Source organism: Gobio gobio (assembly GCF_949357685.1).
Source record: "Gobio gobio genome assembly, chromosome: 4".
NCBI classification, from domain to species: Eukaryota; Metazoa; Chordata; class Actinopteri; order Cypriniformes; family Gobionidae; genus Gobio; species Gobio gobio.
This window is the reverse complement of record NC_137100.1, coordinates 68,573,251-68,596,136: the sequence shown is the minus strand read 5'-3', so window position 1 is coordinate 68,596,136 and position 22,886 is coordinate 68,573,251. Positions and strand designations below refer to the sequence as shown.

Genomic DNA, 22,886 nt, shown 5'->3' with positions numbered 1-22,886 from the left:
TCGAATTTTTACTGTGCAAAGAGGAAAAAGCAGTTTTCTTCCCCAGATTCCCATCGGCTGCTGTCATGTCCTAAAACATGTACTAAATGTCGAGTATTTTATGACTGTAAAAGACTGACTTGCCATTGAATAAAAATGATTGAACTGTTGCTGTCCTATTTAAATATAACAGAGATGTTAGAGAGCATTTTAATTCTTTAAAATGAAAAACCTTCAATGATCAAATTGACTGACCCAGCACTTTCAAAAAACAACTCAGCAAATGTGTTAATGTATAAAACCCAGCATGTGTTCTGTCCAATATTTACCCAGCGCTGGGTCGCCAAATAACCCAGGAATGGTTGTTTTTAACCCAGCATTTCTCAGAGTGTATGTTATGTCTGAGCTGTAAACCTGTAATTTTTATTTTCATATATTTTAAATACTCTTGAAATATTTGAGTAAGCTGATTCATATATGTAACTTAAAATGATCTTGTAATCTCAATTTAAATATTACCGTAATGGAAACTTGGCTAGCTTTTACAAGCAATTTCACTTGATCATTGGTAACACAATGCTTTGATAGCATAACAGCTGCTTGATGAGTACATTTAACATATATCTGTTCTCAAACCAATCTCACGTCATCATGATGAAAACCCTCCAAAAACCCACATTACAGAAAACATTATAAACACTAATAAATCTCTTAATTTTTCAAAAAATCTCTAAAACACTTAATTTTGGCATTTACTCTCCCTTTTGAGTGTCACAGCAAAGCATGGGAAATATAAATCCCAGCCCAGTTTCGGTTAAATTTAAGTTAATAAAACTCAAAATCATGAAACTTAAATATGAAAATAAAATGTGTCCGTTTTGAGAACTCAAAAGAAAAAGAAAGTTCTAAATACTCATAAAAGTTCATTTGAATGTACAAATTTGTTTAATTTAAGTTTATTCTACTCAAACCAATTCATTATTCTGAGCATTTGGGTTTACAGTGTGTTTGGAAGATTTTAAATGAGAGTTTTATTTGCATTGATGGTTCAGTGAAGAACCTTTAACATCTTTTCATCGCACTAAAAGAAACGTTTCTTCAGATTATTAAAATGTCCTTCATCCTACACTGTAAACCCGAATAAGTTGGGCTAACTCAAAAAAATGTAGGTAATCAGTTACATCAATTTTTTGAGTTAAGTTGTTCCCAATTTTGAGTAAGCAGAACGATGTGCGTTAATTACTCCTAACTTGAAGTACTGAGTTAGCTAACTCATACACTCTGATAGCAATTAACATAAAATATTTAGTTAATTAACTTTTTTATTTTGAGTTGCAATCAGTGCTTGAAGTGGAAAAAATAAAGTGCCGGTACTCACCAGAGGGGGCGGGGCTTTGTTGGGGGGCGTGGTTATGGGGGATTGTTTAGTCAATAATTCAAGAAGGTCCATATTTGAAAGCTCTTTCTAACTTGTACTCAGCCTTAAAACGAAAAAATAGTTCTTGTAATTGTTTAACTATAGCATTTGTTACAATAAGGGTTTATTTACAAAGCAAGACCATTGACGGCTCCTCATTACCATTTCAATCTATAGCATTTGTTATGAAAAATAGCGACACATTTAGAGACTAGAGCTACAACACCACAGGTGTAATATACATCTTTAGTGAAAAATCTATTCCCTTAACTGATTATCTATTATAAATTCTACAACAATAGTCAAAATAGTCAATAGTCAAAATTCACCACAATAAATACAATAGGCCGTGATAAACTCTAGTAAATGTGGTCATCAGGAGTTTAAAGCGTGCAGGATGATGCTTCCCCTCTTCATCAGTCATTTAGTGGCTGTTTTAGCTCATGTTGGACTTTCTCCGTAGTCTTTTACTACACTCTCAATAGAACTCAAACCATAGCTGTCAACCCTCCCGGTTTTTCCGGGATTCTCACGCATTTGAGCTCTTTTCCCGCTGTCTTCCTGTTTTAGTATTTTCCCATTTATCCGGGTCACGGCACCATCTGTTGTGAACTTCTGTTGTTTCTTGAAGTAGAGACCAGGAGAACTTGGATAGGTTTTTCAGCAGGATTCTTTATTGAGAAAAAACGTGCTGTCTTTCCGCTGAGGTTCCAAGTCTGACTAAAGCCAGTTGAACATTGTATTTTATATACATTTCAAGGGGAAGGACATAGGAAAATAGAGACACACCCCATACATTCCTGTCTCATCAGCCGTAATTCAATCAGCATAACAGTGTCACTCAAATGAATAGATGCTAATCCAATCACTCAGGCAGTATTGCGCTAAACTTGTCATGGTAAATAGTCAGGAAGTGCATAAAGACAAAATACTTAATGTCTCAACAGCCTGACGTAATCTCCTTAGAATTTCCTCAAGTTTACTTCAAAATGTAAAACACAAATATAGATAATGTTTTCAGTTATATTCTATTACATTGGAACCTATATATAACAATGTATAAATTTGTAATCCAACACTTGCACTTGGGTTGCTATTATCTACTATCGAAGAAGAAGAAGACAGTTGCAGCGGTGGGCGGGAGGAAGAGGGGAAAAGTAGCGGGAAGTGAACTTCAAGGAGAGTAGAGTAGATGAGTGTGATGTGCGATGATGGATCAGAACGCCGACAGCCAAAATCACAGATAAACCACCAACCAAAACCGAGGACATTATGCCGATATTTGACTAAATGGGAGACCACCTTCCACTACCTGACTATCAGCCATGTAGGTCCAAATTATGCCGTCTGCAAATTTGTCGCTGTAATTTCAGTGTTGGTCATGGAGGGAAAAACGACGTTTCGCAACACGACAAATCAATGAAATACAAGCGCGCGAGTGAGTCAGCTAGGCACACAACATCTTGTTCAACATCTCACACAAAGCTGAGGTGAAAATGCTAATTGCCAAAAAATAACGTTGCGTTCAGTTTTTTGGACGACTTCAACCGTAGTGTGGCTGACATGTTCCCGGATTCAGCGATCGCCAAGAAATACACTCTGGGGAAAACGAAGACTACACAAATCATTAAAGGTAAGACTATACACTTTTCATTGAGTTAATAAGCTAAGCTCTTCTAACATTAACGTTACTACGGGTACACCAAATGAGGGGTTTTCACGAATCAATCACAACTTACTTATGCTAAACATACATCTGAAGTCTGACAAGATTTGGGAAAGATTCTTGAAAGATTGCAGTCTTTTAACTAATTTCCCACATTCACGCTTTCTCAAAAGACTACAATCTTTCAAGAATCTTTCCCAAATCTCATCAAAGTCTTCTATTGTAAGGATGGCTTTAGTTGACATTAAGTCAATGTTAGTTAATGTTAACTTCAAAAATCTAAATTAAAATAAATAAAACGAATTTGGTGATTCGTTGGCGAATTCCGGGAAATCTCCCTTATTTTCAATGTTCAATGTTGATAGCTATGACTCAAACGGGCTCGTGCAAATCTGAACACTTTTGGAGCATGCGGATGAACCTACAGTGATTCACCACTTCATTAAACAATGGGCTTCAGTCACAGTCATATTGCACAGACAACTGATCCGTTATAAAAGCCAGAAGTAGCGGTTCGCAAGAAAAGGTGGAGGTACGCTTGAGAGTAAAATGTAGAAGTGCTGGTGAGTACCGCTCCACTTCCAGCACTGGTTGCAATTGAATTGCAAATCAAATCAGTTATTTTCTTCACTGTAAACTAGGGCTGGGTAAAAAATATAGATTTCTCGATTTTAATCAATTCTCATTTTTACAAAACAATATTGATTCGTAAATCCCAAGAATCGATTTGTCATCCTGTTTTCAGTTAATGAATGACCGGGACATTGTAGCGCACCTTCTATCCAATAAATCGCAATAATCTTTGTGCTTTGTTACTTTTGATATGAAACAAAGTCTCAGATTTGAAATTACGTCCATTTTATTTCGTATTACCAAAACATAAATACCATTTTACCATTGTGGCACGAGAACATGATCTTCTCCTCCGCCTTATACCAGTTACAGCGCAAAATAAACATGAATGAGCATCTGAAAGCGTGTTAAAAGATACAGTACAACTTACCAAAATCCTTATCAGCTCAATCAGTGTTTCAACCGCAGAAAGACGTCAGTAAAACTTGTAAACAATGTCACAACGTCACATTTACCAGAAAAACCATATCGAGTGTCCATAAACTCATTAGTCAGCTAGAAAAATTCTAGAGAAGAGAAGCATTTTGCTAAATATATGCACCATAGGCTATTCATCATCATTTTCAATGTTCTTCAATATTTAATGCATGTCGGCTATGTATAAATCGGGCAAGTTTTTATGATGGCCACCATTTCAAAAAACGAATTGGAGAAGAAATATGATTATGTAATTTTAAAGTTAAAATTAGAACTTTATTATTCATCATTGAGTAGAATTTAAGTGTTTGTATAAAAATCAGTTCATTTTTACCTTCAATATTAGTAGGCTAATGAAGTACCAACTGACTCCCATAGTTTACAACATTAGTTCAGAGATTTGTTTTCCCTGAGAAAATTTGCCATGTATTGTACCTGATATATATCCAAAATAATCATATTGAATCGAATCGCAAGCTTGTGAAACGAAATCGAATTGAATTGTGAAATTTGTGTCAATACCCAGCCCTACTGTAAACCTGAATGTTGTCAGAATGAGAACAGTTGAATGAAGTTTAAGTTAAAGGGGTTCTATAATGCCTCATTTGCCGGTATTTTGGAAAAAGTCCTGACCACACATAATCTGTTACCGGAGATTTACCCGTGAGGGAAGTTGTAACATTACCGGTAATGTGCGCTGTGTGAACGCGGAATGAAGATTACCGGTATATTCACGTATGAAGTTAGAACGCAGACATAAGACATCAACTTTGGGCCAATCACAAGTTCTTAAGGATATGACGTGATTACGTGACGTTTACAGAAAGCTTTTTTTTTTTTTTTAAATGAGCTAAATGGTCAACTTTGACTGTATGAGCGTGTGGCGCTCGAGACCCAGCTCTTTTCCATTCTTGAGCGCAGCAGCTCTGCGGTTGGACAGAATTACGTGAACCTCCTGTTTTGTCTCTCAGACTTCAAAATATGTCATCAAATTGAACAGACGGGTTCAATGAACGCGGGCGAATGACTTCAAGACATAAAGATGACTGACATTACAGAATCTGCCGGTATTTTGCTAATGATGTGTGAACGGTCTCTTACCGGTAAAAAGCCAGATTGCTTGTGTGAACAGTGTATTTTTGTATTTATTTAAGACACACATGACGTCTCCCTCACTCATAACTGTAAATGTGAGGCTAAACACACACACAAACACTACTAATGAAGGCCGTGCGTGAGTGCAGCAGTGTGTCGAAACACTGGGCTTTACCGTTGGTCTGTCTGACCGATGTCCTGAAACGTCCTCACCTGTGTCACACATGCCCAGCAGTGTCATCAAACACCAGGCCTGTGTCGTCGTGGCATCTCCTCACCTGTGGCTGCCCCCCCACCCCTCGCCCCTCTGCTCCTCAGGACACCTGTCACTCACCTGTCACTCACCTGTCACACCTCTCGCTCTGCCCCGCAGACACTCCGGCTCATCTGAGTGAATCACATGTGACTGTCTGCATGTGTGTGTGTGTGTGTGATGCAGAGGTGTGGACTTACCCTGATAACAGGGAACGTTCTCAGAAGGTTATGAACAAACGTAACGTTAATAGAATGATCATTCAACGTAATCAGACGCCTCATTTAAAACGTATGTGTGTGCGCCTCTCTTCCAGATGTGAAATGTATAAATTACCACCTAATTAATGTCATTAGCATATGAAAGAGCACCATTTAACCTCTTTACGACAATTACGACATATGCTGTCAATGACTCTAGATTATTGCAATGCTCTACTGGGTGGTTGCCCTGCTCGCCTAATAAACAAACTCCAGCTGGTCCAAAACGCAGCAGCTCCAGTTCTTACAACCCCAAATCAGAAATAGTTGGGACAGTATGGAAAACGCAAAAATTAATAAATTAACATAAATTTACTTTGACTTGTATTTCATTGCAGACAATATGAACACAAAATATTTCATGTTTTGTCTGGTCAACTTCATGTCATTTGTAAATATGCATCCTTTCCTGTCATTCAGACCTGCAACACATTTCAAAAAAGTTGGGACAGGAGCAATTTAGGGCTAGTAATGAGGTAAAATGGTTAAATAATGATGTGATTTGAAACAGGTGATGTCAACAGGTGATTGTAATTATGATTTGGTACAAAAGCAGCATCCAAGAAAGGTCTAATCCTTTAGGAGCAAAGATGGGCCGAGGATCGCCAGTTTGCCAACAAATACGTGAGAAAATTATTGAAATGTTTAAAAACAATGTTCCTCAAAGAAAGATAGGAAGAGATTTGGATATTTCACATTCAACAGTGCATAACATAATTAAAAGATTCAAGGAATCTGGAGGAATTTCAGTGCGTTAAGGACAAGGGCGCAAGCCTAAGCTGAACAACCGTGATCTCCGACCCCTCAGGCGGCACTGCATCAAGAATCGTCATCATCTAGAAGCCATATCACCACATGGGCTCAGGACTACTTTGGCAAACCTTTGTCAAGCACCACAATACGTAGTTACATCCACAAATGCCAGTTAAACTGTCCTGTGCCAAAAGGAAGCCCTATGTTAACAGTGTCCAGAAGCGCCGCCGACTTCTCTGGGCTCGAGGCATCTGGGATGGACCATCACACAGTGGAAACGTGTACTGGGGTCAGATGAAGCAGTATTTGAGGTATTTTTTGGGAGGAATGGACGCCGTGTGCTCCGGACCAAAGAAGAAAAGGATCATCCAGACTGTTACCAGCAACAAGTCCAGAAGCCAGGGTCTGTCATTGTATGGGGTTGTGTCAGTGCCCTTGGCAAAGGTAACTTGCACTTCTGTGAAGGCTCCATTAATGCTGAAAAGTACATAGAGATTTTGGAGCATAATATGCTGCCTTCAAGAAGACATCTTTTCCAGGGACGTCCATGCATATTTCAACAAGACAATGCAAAAGCACATTCTGCACACATTCTGCAGTCCTGTCTGCGGAGGAAGAGGGTTCGGGTACTTGACTGGCCTGCCTCAGTCCCGACCTGTCTCCAACAGAGAATGTGGACAACGAAGACCCCGAACTGTTGCCCACCTTAAGACTTGTTTGCAGGAAGAATGGGACAAAATTACACCTGAAACACTTCATCACTTAGTGTCTTCAGTCCCTAAACGTCTTTTAAGTGTTGTGAAAAGGAATGGCAACATTACAAAGTGGTAAATGCTTTACTGTCCCAACTTTTTTTGAAATGTGTTGCAGGTCTGAATGACAGGAAAGGATGCATATTTAAAAATGACATGAAGTTGACCAGACAAAACATGAAATATTTTGTGTTCATATTGTCTGCAATGAAATACAAGTCAAAGTAAATTTAGAAATCACTTTGTTTTTGTTTTTTTTGCGTTTTCCATACTGTCCCAACTTTTTCTGATTTGGGGTTGTACTAGAACCAGGATTAAATTCAAATAAATTGTAAAAAAAATTGATTATGCAACATTTCAAAACCGTCGAGGATAACATGCACAAAAAAGCCAAAGGCTTATTTCCATTGTAGTCCTCTATGTTAACAAAATGGAAGAACAGATCAAAAATGACCATCAAGTTCAGTGTTCAATCTCAGAACCAACCCTAATGGTTCTTTCAGTTCTTTTACTATACTTCACTTGCATTATATGACTTTATTCATGTAATATGCATGTGTGGTAGATTGGTAGAAGTTACACCAAAGTATAGCAACTCTGACACAGTGGCAAACCAAGATGCCTAAGACTAGAAATTACTAGTATTCTGACCGCATTGGTAACTCCGAACGCCTTTTTGAACACTATCACTTGGGAATAATGTCTCTAGTGTTCGACTGACCTTCAGAAAACCAGACAGACGCCAGACAATGCCTTCAGAAATGCTTTAATCACAGTTTATATAGGACATATAGCATATTACTCATTATCATCACATAATTTTTCTCTCAATATGATTGGTTACTTCGTGTAAATCAGCATCCACCCCCTCTCTCTGTTACTGGCAAAGCAAATGGAGATATACCAAAATCATTAGTTCGCTGATTACTCATTATGTCATGGGGCTATTATAAATCTTACATGTCTATGCAACAAACACGTACAGTGTTCAATAGTAGAAGCAGTGCTACATTTGAAGAATTTTTGTAGCCAATTTACAACTTTCTTGTGTTTTTTGTCACTTTTGATTGCCCTTCCGGATTACTTCACAGCTTCAGTAAAATTAGACTTTGTTTTGTATTGAAATAAAACACTGCATTTGAGCTAAAATACCATCAGCTGGCCTAAGTTAACTGTGTCTTAAGAACTAGTCTGACCAACTCATTCAGATTCTCATTAGATCAATCAAACTTTTATATAACTGAATTAAAAAAAAATTGAGAATAAGATTACAAAAAAATTAGATGACTACTTGTAAGAGCAGTTTAGTTTAAGCAACCGGCCGCAGACGTTCACACAGTAAACAGAAGGTGTCCGGTGAAGGAGCTTCGCATCAAGCTATCCGCATAGATCCGACGCGTCTCCACGAGCTGAAGGTGGATCTGGTCCCCTTTCTCCAAAAGAAGACTGACGGAGTTGCAGGCCGTGTCCTCGGTGTCCTGCCCAGGAGGATTATCTGATGCTCCCAACACCAACTCGCCGTTCTTTAGCAGTTTTACAGCGGTCTCTTTTTCATGAGGATTGAAGACCACAAAGATGAAGAAATAAACTCCTTTTACTGGTGCAGTGAAGATCCCTGTTGATAAAACCTAGGCTCTTAGAAAAAATGACAAATGACCTGGCGAAATTGTGTTTAGAATTTGCAATGTCAGATACAGTACCTGTATTGGCGTCATAAGCATTTCCAATGTTAATAAACACATGATCATACACAAGAGTGGTTGGTTCAGCATAAGGGCCAATATATCTGAAGCCTGACGGCGAGGCTGAAAAAGCCACTTTCACAGTTCCTGCAAAAAAGAGATGTGAAGAAAATGATCAGGTAAGTGTAAAGAAGAATAACTAGTAAGTAATGCTATTTCTTCATGGAACTTAAGTATGTTTCCTTAATTTCAGCTTTAAAGTCAGCGCTACATTGATTAAAAACACTCTAAACTATATATAATCGTTCTGCTTAAAGAAATAAACTGATGTCTCCAGTGTGGTCAGTCAGTTAAAAAATAAAAAAAAAATAATAATAATAATAACAACAACATTGTACAGTACCTCCAATCTTGCTCTTTAGTTCATTGACTTCATGCTGAAGACCATTAAATTTTTTCTCTATGATCGTCAGGACTTCACTGGTGATGTCTAACTTTGGTGGCGTTGAATCCTCTGCGTGTGCGACTCCAACACACACCAACACAACGACACTCAGTACCAGCTTCATCACTGCTGTTCTGTGTGATTATAGATCATGATCACAGAAACAGAACCGCATTTATTGATGCTCTAAGTCCGAGAGACTTTGGACTACAAATATTTAAACATTTCGTAAACCAAGAGTTTTTAAGGTAAAGTGTGCTTCTCTCTGACTTACTCAATCATTTAGAGAGGTCAGTATGCATAAGATGAGGTGAATGAGGTGAATTAATGAATTTGCTAATGTACATACATTTTAATTTACAATAAAATTCACATAAAAACAACATTTAACTATATTGCCAGAAGTATTGTGCCGCTCCTCCACATCTCTGAGTTCAGGTGTTCAGCCTCTTCATTGCCACAGGTGTATAACTCTAGGCCTGCAGACGCTTCTACACACATTAGTGAGAGAATGGGCCGCTCTCAGGAGTGTGTGTGTGTGTGTGTGTGTGTGTGTATGTGTGTGTGTGTGTGTGTGTGTGTGTTCGCTTCTACACACATTAGTGAGAGAATGGGCCGCTCTCAGGAGTGTGTGTGTGTGTGTGTGTGTGTGTGTGTGTGTGTGTGTGTGTTCGCTTCTACACACATTAGTGAGAGAATGGGCCGCTCTCAGGAGCTCAGAGAACTCAAGCGTGGGGCCGTGATCGGTGGAGCCTGTGCAATAAGGCCAAATATTATACTAAATATTCCACACTCAACTGATAGTGGGATTATAACAAAGTGGAAGCCATTGGGAACAACAGCAACTCAGCCAATCACAGAGCGGGGTCAGCGCATGCTGAGGGTCACAGAGCGGGGTCAGCGCATGCTGAGGGTCACAGAGCGGGGTCAGCGCATGCTGAGGGTCACAGAGCGGGGTCAGCGCATGCTGAGAGTCACAGAGCGGGGTCAGCGCATGCTGAGGGTCACAGAGCAGGGTCAGCGCATGCTGAGGGTCACAGAGCGGGGTCAGCGCATGCTGAGAGTCACAGAGCGGGGTCAGCGCATGCTGAGGGTCACAGAGCGGGGTCAGCGCAGGCTGAGGGTCACAGAGCGGGGTCAGCGCATGCTGAGGGTCACAGAGCGGGGTCAGCGCATGCTGAGGGTCACAGAGCGGGGTCAGCGCATGCTGAGGGTCACAGAGCGGGGTCAGCGCATGCTGAGAGTCACAGAGCGGGGTCAGCGCAGGCTGAGGGTCACAGAGCGGGGTCAGCTCATGCTGAGAGTCACAGAGCGGGGTCAGCGCATGCTGAGGGTCACAGAGCAGGGTCAGCGCATGCTGAGGGTCACAGAGCGGGGTCAGCTCATGCTGAGGGTCACAGAGCGGGGTCAGCACATGCTGAGGGTCACAGAGAGCGGGGTCAGCGCATGCTGAGGGTCACAGAGCGGGGTCAGCTCATGCTGAGGGTCACAGAGCGGGGTCAGCTCATGCTGAGGGTCACAGAGCGGGGTCAGCTCATGCTGAGGGTCACATAGCGGGGTCAGCGCATGCTGAGGGTCACAGAGCGGGGTCAGCTCATGCTGAGGGTCACAGAGCGGGGTCAGCTCATGCTGAGGGTCACAGAGCGGGGTCAGCGCATGCTGAGGGTCACAGAGCGGGGTCAGCTCATGCTGAGGGTCACAGAGCGGGGTTAGCGCATGCTAAGGATCACAGAGCGGGGTCAGCTCATGCTGAGGGTCACATAGCGGGGTCAGCCCTTGCTGAGGGTCACAGAGCGGGGTCAGCTCATGCTGAGGGTCACAGAGCGGGGTCAGCGCATGCTGAGGGTCACAGAGCGGGGTCAGCTCATGCTGAGGGTCACAGAGCGGGGTTAGCGCATGCTAAGGATCACAGAGCGGGGTCAGCTCATGCTGAGGGTCACATAGCGGGGTCAGCCCTTGCTGAGGGTCACAGAGTGGGGTCAGCACATGCTGAGCGTCACAGAGCGGGGTCAGCGCATGCTGAGGGTCACAGAAGTGGCCAACTTTCTGCAGAGTCAAGAGCTCCAGACCTCCAAACTTCTGTGGCCTTCAGATGAGCTCAAGAACAGTGTGTAGAGCTTCATGGAATGGGTTTCCATGGCCGAGCAGCTCATCCAAGCCTTAAAGCACGATGCAGTGGGTTAAAGCGCGCCGCCACTGGACTCTAGGGCAGTGGAGACGTGTTCTCTGAGTGACCAATCACGCTTCTCTGTCTGACAATCCCATGGACGAGTCTGGGTTTGGCGGTTGCCAGGAGAACGGGACTTGCCTGACTGCATTGTGCCAAGTGTAAAGTTTGGTGGAGGGGGGATTATGGGGTGGGGTTGTTTTTCAGGGGTTAGTTCCAGTGAAAGGAATTCTTAATGCAAGACATTTTGGACAATTTCATGCGCCCATCTTTGTGGGCCCAGTTTGGGGACGGCCCCTTCCTGTCCCAGCATGACTGCTCCAGTGCTCAAAGCGTCTCCATAAAGACATGGATGAGGAGTTTGGTGGAGGAACTGGAGTCCTGACCTCAACCCGATAGAACAGCTTTGGGATGAATTAGAGCGGAGACTGAGAGCCAGGCCTTCTCGTCCAACATCACAAATGAAGAATCCCCATAAACACACTCCTAAACCTTGAGGAAAGAAGAACTGAAGCTGTTGGAGCTCCATATTAAACCCTACAGATTGAGAATGGGATGTGTGTGTGAAGGCAGGCGGCACAACACTTTTGGTGATATAGTGTGTGTGTGTGTTCTGAGAATGTTAGCTGGGTTTGCTCTGTTGTTGTATTATAATATCTCTGCTCTCAAACTTCATGAGTATTATTAGAGCCGTCTGAAACATCGGACAAATAAAGATCAGTCGGCAACACTGCGGGCACGCCTGGTGAGTGACTCTGGATAAACTCGGACTATATCACATAACTGTGGAAAATTTAAGGAGACAAAGAGCGAGGCTGAAGTCCTCACGAAAGGCCTGCAGGCGCTGCCCCAACCCTGCGCAGATCAGCTTGACTTTATTGCCATGCGGCATATGGTCGCAGACAAACTGTCAGTGCGGTCCGCTCCACGCCAGCGGATGACAGAGCACAGGCATGTTTGTGTGGCATCACGCTGATCGGGGGGGAAACGGGCGGAGCGGAGGAGGAGGGGCGAGCAGGCAGAGCGGTGCTGCGGGGGACAGAGCGGCCCACACTGACCCAACGCGGCAAATTGATCAAATTGTAGGACGCAAGACTTCTTGCCAATTATGTGGGTCATGTCAGCATCTCTCTGGTCCTTCTTGCTCAGCCGTGAGTGAGCGAGCCATGTGTGTGTGTTTAGTGTATTTAACGGATTGTATGTCTTGCAAACACAGGAGAAGGCAGACATCCACTGACACGCTGGTGCTGGGAAACCTTTACATTCCTCCAGCTCTGCTAACAGAAGATCAGCTGCCTTCAGTTCATCCAAGGGCTTCCTTCGACTCCAGCTGACACAAATATGGGTTATAAGATATTTTAAGGTGTCTTTGTTACACTGAGTGATATTAAGCAACTACACTCTAAAAAATGCTGGGTTAAAAACAACCCAAGTTGGGTTGAATATGGACTAACCCAGCAATTGGGTTGTTTTAAGCAAACATTCAACCCAACCGCTGGCTTAAAACAACCCAATCACTGGCTTAAAACAACCCAATCACTGGGTTAAAACAACCCAATCACTGGGTTAAAACAACCCAATCACTGGCTTAAAACAACCCAATCACTGGGTTAAAACAACCCAATCGCTGGCTTAAAACAACCCAATCACTGGGTTAAAACAACCCAATCACTGGGTTAAAACAACCCAATCGCTGGCTTAAAACAACCCAATCGCTGGCTTAAAACAACCCAATCACTGGGTTAAAACAACCCAATCACTGGGTTAAAACAACCCAATCGCTGGCTTAAAACAACCCAATCACTGGGTTAAAACAACCCAATCACTGGGTTAAAACAACCCAATTGCTGGGTTATAACAACCCAATCGCCGGGTTAAAACAACCCAATCGCTGGCTTAAAACAACCCAATCGCTGGCTTAAAACAACCCAATCACTGGGTTAAAACAACCCAATCACTGGGTTAAAACAACCCAATCGCTGGCTTAAAACAACCCAATCACTGGGTTAAAACAACCCAATCACTGGGTTAAAACAACCCAATTGCTGGGTTATAACAACCCAATCGCCGGGTTAAAACAACCCATTCACTGGGTTAAAACAACCAAGTTGGGTTGTTTTTAACCCAGCATTTTTCAGAGTGTAGTTAAAATACATTTTGTAATGTGAAACATGACGCCGCCCACTAGGGGAGGAGCCCGCTAGAAGAATTTAGAGTACCGTTTCCATGGTAACGAAACGTCTGATTTCAAAACGGTTTTCATAGGATGAATTTTGAGTTCGTAAGCTTTCAAATGATACCTACACTCTAAAAAAAAATGCAATTAGTCCATATTCAACCCAAATTGGGTTGTTTTTAACCCAGCATTTTTTAGAGTGTACTGCCCGGTTTCACAGACAGGGCTTAGGTTAAGCCAGAATTAGGCCTTAGAAAACATTACTGGTGTGTATATTGAGACAAAACAAGGGCAGTGACATCTGTCAAGGTGTGTCCGTGTAAGTTACTCTTATGCATCCCTGGGGACGTTTTCAACCACTATGGGGTGTTTTTGAGTCTAAATTTGGCCATAACTTTTTCTGTGTTTCAGCAAATGTAATGATTTTTGGTGACAAATCTTATTTTTACACATATTTTGGGAAAATGCTTTGAAAATGTACACTGTGGGCAAATTCACTTCCCTTTCGTTAAATATATCAGGGGGTAGACACAAAATGACTATTTTCAATATAAAATGTAACTGTTGACTGGACCTTTTATCACAGTCTTGGACATGTCAAAGATCAGAAACAACACACACACACACACACACACACACACACACACACACACACACACACACACACACACACACACACACACACACACACACACACACACACACACACACACAGTAATATGCTGTTATACTCCATATACAACTCCATTGGAAAGCCAGAAACTAAGCTTTTTTTTTTTTTTTGCACAGTCCTATCTAAAGGGTTAATGGTGCCACCAGGTTATTAACTGTAAAAATGACAAATTTTACCTCTTACCAACAGGGAAAACCATCAACAATAAAAAATGCATGAGTATATGGTGTCATTGCTTTGCAAACAAGAAATGTGGTTATAATGGAAGTCAATGGGGCGAAAACAAGGAGGAGTACATGAGCAAGAAAAAAGTCAAATCTGATCCTGCACTAAACTAACAATGCATCAAAGCCAATGTTGTTTCTAATCATCCACATGTCCAAGACTGTGATAAAAGGTTTAAAAAAAATCCAGTCCACAATATTACATTTCATATTGAAAATAAGTCATTTTGTGACATCATTTATGAAATTGGCAATTAAAGAGTCAAAATCCTGATTTAAAAAAACAAAACATTTAGTAGTTTTGATCAGGACTGATTAATAGATAAATGCAAAAAATATATATATATATATATTATTTTTTTATCTGATACATTTTTAGAGCAGTTTAATTTAGTGGCTGTTTTCATCCATGAGGGTTACGAACATTTGAAAGATGCTCTAGGGTTAAATTGAAACATCTTAAACATGCATTTTGATCTGAGACTAGTATTAAGCCTTGTCTGTGAAAACAGGATATACTTACTATAGGATTAGGGTTAATTGTAATTATGCATGATTTACAGTTATTACTATAGTAACTGCATTTAACGTGTAACAGTGACACTGTAAAATTGCCTACATATGTTGGTTATATGAACGTTGAGGGAGCATTTAAGAAATGTTTGACTAACATCCAATTAAAAGATTTCAGAAAAACTGAGGAAGAAGATTTTTTAGCAGTGTATGTAAGTACAAGTAAAACAAAAAGTAAAACATTTAAGAAACTGTTCCATGAATGATGTATGAATAATAGATGTTGTGCTAATGTTTCGAGAGCGTTATTAAAGACCAGATAACATTGAGCAAACGTTTGTTCATAACGTTGAGAGAACGTTCCCTGTCGGCTGTTTTTCCACCATGTTTGCAAGTTTAGTTTACTCATTTACTGGAATATCAAACTGGTATTTGTGTGATTGGTTACACTTCATACATTGAGTTGACTATAAGTAACTACGTGTCAACTCACTCTCATTAGAGTATTAGTAGAGGGTTAAGTTTACTACTAGTCTAAAGTGCACCATCAAAATAAAGTGTTGGCAGATATTAAGCACAGTTACTAATACTCTAATGATCAACATGGTGTTGCAAAGTTACTTATAGTTAGTAAAGTGGACACTTGAATCCAAACAATTGTGAAGAGTCACCAGAGCTGGAAAGCTTTTTGTAATCTTCATGTGTGGTTTGATGTCAGATTGAAATGTTTTATATGCTAAAACGTTTGTTCATAACGTTGAGAGAACGTTCTGATAATGTTCACTGTTCAGTAGTTATTTGTACTGGAAATTCCACTATGTTTATTATACATTACATGTGTTATATGGCCATGGGGTAATGATCCCAGATCTCCATCTAATGTCATGATTTATTCTGGTGATTATGTGTAGGAATGTCGTTTATTTACATGCACCACATTCATGTCTCACATCCTCTCTGAAGTCTGAGGAGTGGAATTCATTTTGTGAAGCGTTATTAAATCAGAGGCGTTTCTCCTGGAGTGAGAGGACACAACAGATCCATGGTAATGCAGTGGCGATCACATTACAGCCGGAAACACACCTGCACTGCTTCATCAGAGGATCTACAGCGCTGTGTGTGTTTTATTCTCCTGACCCGCTGCAGTCGTTTGATCTGTGTGACCTGTCACTGCCAACGGTGAGCGGAGACACGGGCCACACGCCGCGCTCACACCACACCAAACTTTACACACTGGACGACTGGAAAACTAGACATTTCAATCTGACATCAAACCACACATGAAGATTACAAAAAGCTTTCCAGCTCTGGTGACTCTTCACAATTGTTTGGTTTCTTTGTCCACTTTACTAACTATAAGTAACTTTGCAACTCCATGTCGATCATTAGAGTATTAGTAACTGTGCTTAATATCTGCCAACACTTTATTTTGATGGCCCACTTTAGACTAGTAGTAAACTCAACCCTCTACTAATACTCTAATGAGAGTGAGTTGACATGTACACTGTAAAATCCAACAGTTGTTCTTACTAAGACTTTATTAGTGAACTTTACTTAATGTCCAATAATTTGTTGACCTTACTTAAAACAAGTAAGTAATCTGAACTATTTGCATGCTATGCCTTCGTTACTTAGAAAACTCAAGTAAACATTACTTGACTGGTTTGAGTACCATTTGGCCAAAGCAAAAAAACAAGCAGGCGGACGTGCGGATGGGCAAAGTGTTTTTGAGGTGGGCAATTTTTTATAGACTTATCACTCATTTCCTCCACTTCCTCTCACCATAACTGTGATAAGTGTTCCCTTTGGTTGGACACTTGGAACTTCATTCATATTATAGTAATTAACTTCCTATTAATGCAGCAATGCAACAAGAAATTGATTTCAAAACAAGGGAAGTAATATATGTATATGTAATATTTGTCCATTAATGATATAAAATATAACTATATTTCATGTCAAATAATGACCTTTTAACATTTTTTTTGCTAATATTTATGGCATAACCTTTTAATTGAGTTGATATAATCCCTCTATGTTTGACACAATATCATTTGACCAGGCTTGAGTGTGTCACACACAGACTTGAACATTCAGCATGCAAAACACAACAATGGTAACAAGGATTTTTATTATTCATTTTTTTATTTTTTATTATTAATACGACCTTTACTATTTTTTTTGCTGTCATTATTGGGGTTATACTGACAAAATACAAATAGTAAAATAAAGCCAAAAATAGTCCAACGAAGCAATTAATTTATTCACGCCACAATGCACTCTGGGAGTACACTTCCTCAGATCCCAGATAGAATTAAGTTGACAAAACTTAAACAGTTTAAGTTTTAGTAATGCTTACTTAATTGAATTAAGGCAACAAGTTTGCACAATTTAATTAAGTAAACTGAACTAATTAGTTTTTACAGTGTAGTTACTTATAGTCAACTCAATGTATGAAGTGTAACCAATCACACAAATACCAGTTTGATCTGACAGTAAATGAGTAAACTAAGCTTGCAAACATGGTGGAAATAAAGCCGACAGGGAACGTTCTCTCAACGTTATGAACAAACCTTAAAATAATGTTTTAGCATATAAAACATTTCAAAGGGAAATTAAACCACACATGAAGATTACAAAAAGCTTTCCAGCTGTGGTGACTCTTCACAATTGTTTGGTTTCTTTGTCCACTTTACTAACTATAAGTAACTTTGCAACACCATGTCGATCATTAGAGTATTAGTAACTGTGCCTAATATCTGCTAACACTTTATTTTGATGGTGCACTTTAGACATTCTACTGACTAGTAGTAAACTCAACCCTCTACTAATACTCTAATTAGATTAGATTAGATTCAACTTTATTGTCATTACACAAGTACAAGTACAAGGCAACGAAATGCAGTTTAGGTCTAACCAGAAGTGCAATAGCAGCAAGTGCAGGATATACAATGGTTGCGTAAGTGCAGGACATGGAAATATACTGAATATATATAAATACGTATAAATAGAGAGATGGTTATTACTATAAACAGTAATGAGAGTGAGTTGACATGTAGTTACTTATAGTCAACTCAATGTATGAAGTGTAACCAATCACACAAATACCAGTTTGATATTCCAGTAAATGAGTAAACTAAGCTTGCAAACATGGTGGAAAAACAGCCGACAGGGAACGTTCTCTCAACGTTCTCTCAACATTATGAACAAACGTTCTTCCAGTAACGTTAATAGAACGTTTTCTCAGAGTTATCTGGTATTTAAAGGGTCCTGAAACTCCGTGTTTTTCATTATCCGTCAGTTCTCACCACAGTTTGGAAAAATGCGATTAAAAGTGGGCGTGGTTTAGCGGCAGAGTGGGCGGGACAAGGGGAGACGGACAGCACATCCACGACTTCTGATTCTGACCATTTTATTTCGCTCTCATTAAAACATCAACCCTTCCCACAAATGCAAGCTACAAATTACCATTAAGTTACACGCAACACAATATACACATGTACGCTCACGTTACACAAATACATACACATCCTGTGACAGCTATAATGTAATGGACAATTAAATGCACAGCCTGTCGCAATTTGTTCTCTGCATCGAAAATATATGTGAACACTTTGATAACTTTTGAGTTTTTATAAGCCGTTTGGTCGGTTAAATGGCCGTGAAGAGCGGTTACACTCACAGTGTGGATGAATTGTGTTTGTGTGATGATTATTTTATACATTATTGAACGTGTATTATTGGATTTGAATACTCTTTGACTTGTATATTTTGATTTGGATACTTTGTTATTGAATATTTTGAATTGTGTACTCTAATTTGTATACTTTGACTTGTATATTTTGTCATTGAATATTTTGAATTGTGTATTCTAATTTGTATACTTTTAATGGTTCCTATTTTGTTGAATTGGATAACTTGAACATTTTTTTTTATTATTATTTATATACATATATGGATATTTTTTTTCTTCCTTATGTTCTACTCTATTATTGTATACCGTTTGATTGACCTTATGTAGCGCGAGAAGTCCTCTTGCATTTCTCTCCTCAGGTTGTCTTGTACAGCACCAGGTGATTGTAATGATAATAATTAACTGCTGTTCTTAATGAGCTTGAGTTTGATTCTCACACTCTGATGAAGGCTTGACGCCGTAACACGTAGGTGTATTTGTCACCAGTTTTTTTTAATGAATAATACTGCCATGATATATTAAAGGCTTTTTAATTCTTTCTACATTACCCGAGTGCCTTGGAGATTACTCTATGTATCGAAGAGAACATAGGCAATGCAGAAACTCATACAAACTGGGAAAAACACTCGTTTTTGATCCATTAATGCGTATCTGAAGCGCCAGTCAGAGGAAATGCCTATCAGCGCGTGCGGTCATGAATAATTAAGCAACATGTCTTCTCATAGGACAAAGACACGCAGACTCATGAATAATTATGAGAAGCCGATGAGTCATCGCCCTACCATAGTACGAGAAAACGCCACAGCCTATGACGACATGAAGACGAATGTAAACCAGGAGGTTGAAAATAGAGCAAAAAGGTTTCAAATGAACTAGTTTTCTCCCACATTCAAAACTAACAGATGGTCAGATTGTTTTCCATGATGTTCAACACACACACTTCTGTTAAAATCACTGAAAATTAGATTTAGGGTTTCATGACCCTTTATCCCTCTGCTGCTCTTCCTTTAGGGGTTGCATTGGTTGTCTTCCCGGTAACCGAAAAATGTAACTTCCTCCACCCCAGTAAAACCAATGCAATTTATTTTTCTTCAATAATATTTTTTCTTTTTAATTTTGTATTTTGAGATGATTTGATGGTATTTTTTAATATTTATGCAATAATTATTATTTATTAAATCTATTATACACTTAAAATACACTTATTAAATCTATTTTTGCCATTGAAAATTATACTTTTTTTTGTAATTTAAAAAAAAACAATGATTGCAGTATTTCAGGTTAAAATAGAGACTAGGCCTTCAAAATATATATTTTTTTAAGGCAGATTAGCCCCTCTTTTGGAATTATTTCAGAAATCCTGCAACCATGTGTGTGACCACTAGAGGTCTCTATGGAGAGGCTTGAGAATTCACTAGTTCTCTTTTGAACACATTTAATGATTTTTTTTATGGATTTGAATATATACATAAAAAAATCTCAAAGAGTATTTATTATGAAGTTTTAGATATTTTTTTTGGTGTTAGAAATATAGATTTTTTTCTGTGAATTTGTGTTTTTGCAGATTTTCCATTCATTTCATGGTGTCATTTTTGACCGAAAAGCACAAGTGGGAGTATTTTTTTACGACCAATCAGCATGCTCGAATCATGCCCTCAAATTTTTTTGTGTGTTTACAGTCCTAATGCTAGAAAAGTCACCAAGTTTCGTATTATTCTGATGAAGCTGTGATTTTTAAAAATTCCATATGTGGTTCATAGGTTGTTTTTCATAGGTGTGTGTGTGTGTGTATAAGTGTACATGTGTGTGTGCGTGTGTGTGTGAGTGGATGTGTCAATATCACACTCTTGATGTTTTAGAGTGTCACTGCTGTGTACTTTTTTCAGCATTGTGGCTGATTTGTAGATTGTACACACAAATATTTAGTGAATTTTTGTGTTTTTGCAGATTTCCCATTCATTTCCTATGGGGGTCATTTTTGACCGAAGAGCACAAGTGGGAGTATTTTTTTTTGAACGCTTGGCATGCTCGAATCATGCCCTCAATTTTTTTGTGTGTTTACATACCTAATGCTAGAAAAGTCACCAAGTTTCATGTCATTCTGATGAAGCTGTGATTTTTAACATTTCAAAACAGAAAATTTTCCAGTCAGAAATGACCGAAGAGCACTAGAGGGTTAATAATATTCTCAAAACATTGGCACAAAAACATCATTCATGGAACGTTTTATTTCTGAAACGTTTTTTAAATGTTATTATTGTTTCAGAACGTTCAGAACATTCAAAAGTAACATCCCATAATGTTTGACGAATGTTCACTTACCGTTCAAGAAAAAACCCTTTAAAACATTTTTCAAAAATGTGTGTTGTGAATGTTGGGTGTGATCAAACTCCCCGAAGGACTGGAGACACATCGCGTGTGGCGCTGGAGTTCTGGAGCCGGACCTCCCGCTGCGCTGCTCTTGTGTGGTCAGACGGCCGGTTCTGCGACTGTGGTCTGCTGTTACGAGCTGGACGCTGTTACTGCTCCAACACCTCGTCAACTTCCAGAGGCACGTCTGGATAAAGGAGACCTGAAAAGCTTTCTGTACGCGCTGATTTACAGCCTGACAGAACCCCAGCAAACACCTAAAGGGGCAGATGCGCCTTCAGACTCTCAGAAAACTACGCTCAAAGCAGTGGTTCTCAACCGATAATATGACAAAACAACTGTAAATCAAGATATTTCTTAGTTTAACCCTCTGGTGCTCCTCAGTCAAACAACAGATTTTTTTATTATTACAATTTCAATTAAAGCTGGGGTGAGTGGCATTTCAAAACTGCTTTACATATAAGGTTCTATATGGCAACAAAAATGGTTCTTGGCTCGTAATCATAGGGGAACCTTTCTTAGTGCTACATAGCACCAATTTAGGTGCTTCAGCGGTTCTTCAGCGGTTCTTCAGAGGTGCTATATAGCACCTTAGTCAAAGAACCGGTGAAGAACCTCTGAAGAACCGGTGAAGAACCTCTGAAGAACCGCTGAAGAACCGCTGAAGAACCGCTGAAGAACCGCTGAAGAACCGCTGAAGAACCGCTGAAGAACCGCTGAAGAACCTCTGAAGCACCAAAATTGGTGCTATGTAGCACTAAGAAAGGTTCCCCTATGATTACGAGCCAAGAACCATTTTTGGTGCCATATAGAACCTTTTTTTTTTAGAGTGTAGAAAAGTGTCTCGTGTTGCTTTCGTCAACGAAAATTATGACTAAATATGACGAACGTGACGAAAACGAGACGAGACGCAACGTAAATGCTGGTCATGTGACGTTTCGTCAGGGAGAAAAAGAACAAACGACAAAACTTTCATTACATAGAAGTGGAAAAGAAAACGGAATGAGTTCTTCGGAAAGCTCATTTTCTGAGAAATCAACCTCAACTTTATAACACATCTCGTTCAGCTTTGATTTGCTCAGTTTTAGAGTAAAACATGTTTTGGAAAACATTTATTTCATATAAAAAAGTATTTTTGTGCATTCACAATAAACAAAACTATTTTTAAGTTCACTTTTTTCATAATCTGCCAAATGTCTCCTTTAAAAAGAGACCAACAGGAAATCTCATTTTCATCTCTATGCTAAAAAACAGGTAATAAATAGATTATAACTACTATATAAATAATTTAGAGTCATAAAATAAAAAACTCCTAAAATACAAAATGTTAAATAAAAAACATTGTTGGACTTAAATATAGTGCATTGATTTTAAGGTGGTGTGAGTGCTTTCTGGTAACCCATGTTGACTTCAAATCACCAAAACAAACTATTTTGATAGCTCCGCCCCACACATATGATGATGTCATCAATAAGTGAAAGCAATGTGTGTTACTATGGTAATCCAGGTCGAATGTTCAGTGAAAAGGTCCTCCCTTCCATCCCAAAAACACAAACACAGTTCTCATGAACAACTCGACAGCACGAACATATTACAATTATGACCAGATTAGAGGCTTTGTGTCAAGCTGTCATTTTAGTTTTTATTAGTTTTAGTCACGTTCATACTAGTCAAGTTTCAGTCAACTAAAAGTCTGTGCATTTTAGTCATTCATTCA

General features: G+C 39.5%; 1 protein-coding gene across 1 annotated transcript; it reads right to left on the bottom strand.

The window, feature by feature from the left end:
• Positions 1–7,975: 7,975 nt before the first annotated feature.
• Positions 7,976–9,549, bottom strand: LOC307124807 (cerebellin-2-like). Its single transcript, XM_079814255.1, has 3 exons — positions 9,311–9,549; positions 8,926–9,054; positions 7,976–8,840 (listed from the first exon to the last, which is right to left on the bottom strand). Exons 1-3 carry the CDS (start codon positions 9,474–9,476, stop codon positions 8,557–8,559), a joined length of 579 nt encoding a protein of 192 aa, XP_079670381.1. The 5' UTR covers positions 9,477–9,549; the 3' UTR covers positions 7,976–8,556.
• Between the last annotated feature and the right edge of the window lie 13,337 nt (positions 9,550–22,886).

Bases quoted from the DNA above. Each gene is read 5' to 3' on its own strand.
- LOC307124807 (XM_079814255.1), bottom strand. From the start codon at position 9,476: ATGAAGCTGGTACTGAGTGTCGTTGTGTTGGTGTGTGTTGGAGTCGCA. The intron at 9,055-9,310 runs GTACTGTACAAT...TCTTTTTTGCAG, and splicing joins ACTAAAGAGCAAGATTGGAG to GAACTGTGAAAGTGGCTTTT. The intron at 8,841-8,925 runs GTACTGTATCTG...TTTTATCAACAG, and splicing joins TGCTTATGACGCCAATACAG to GGATCTTCACTGCACCAGTA.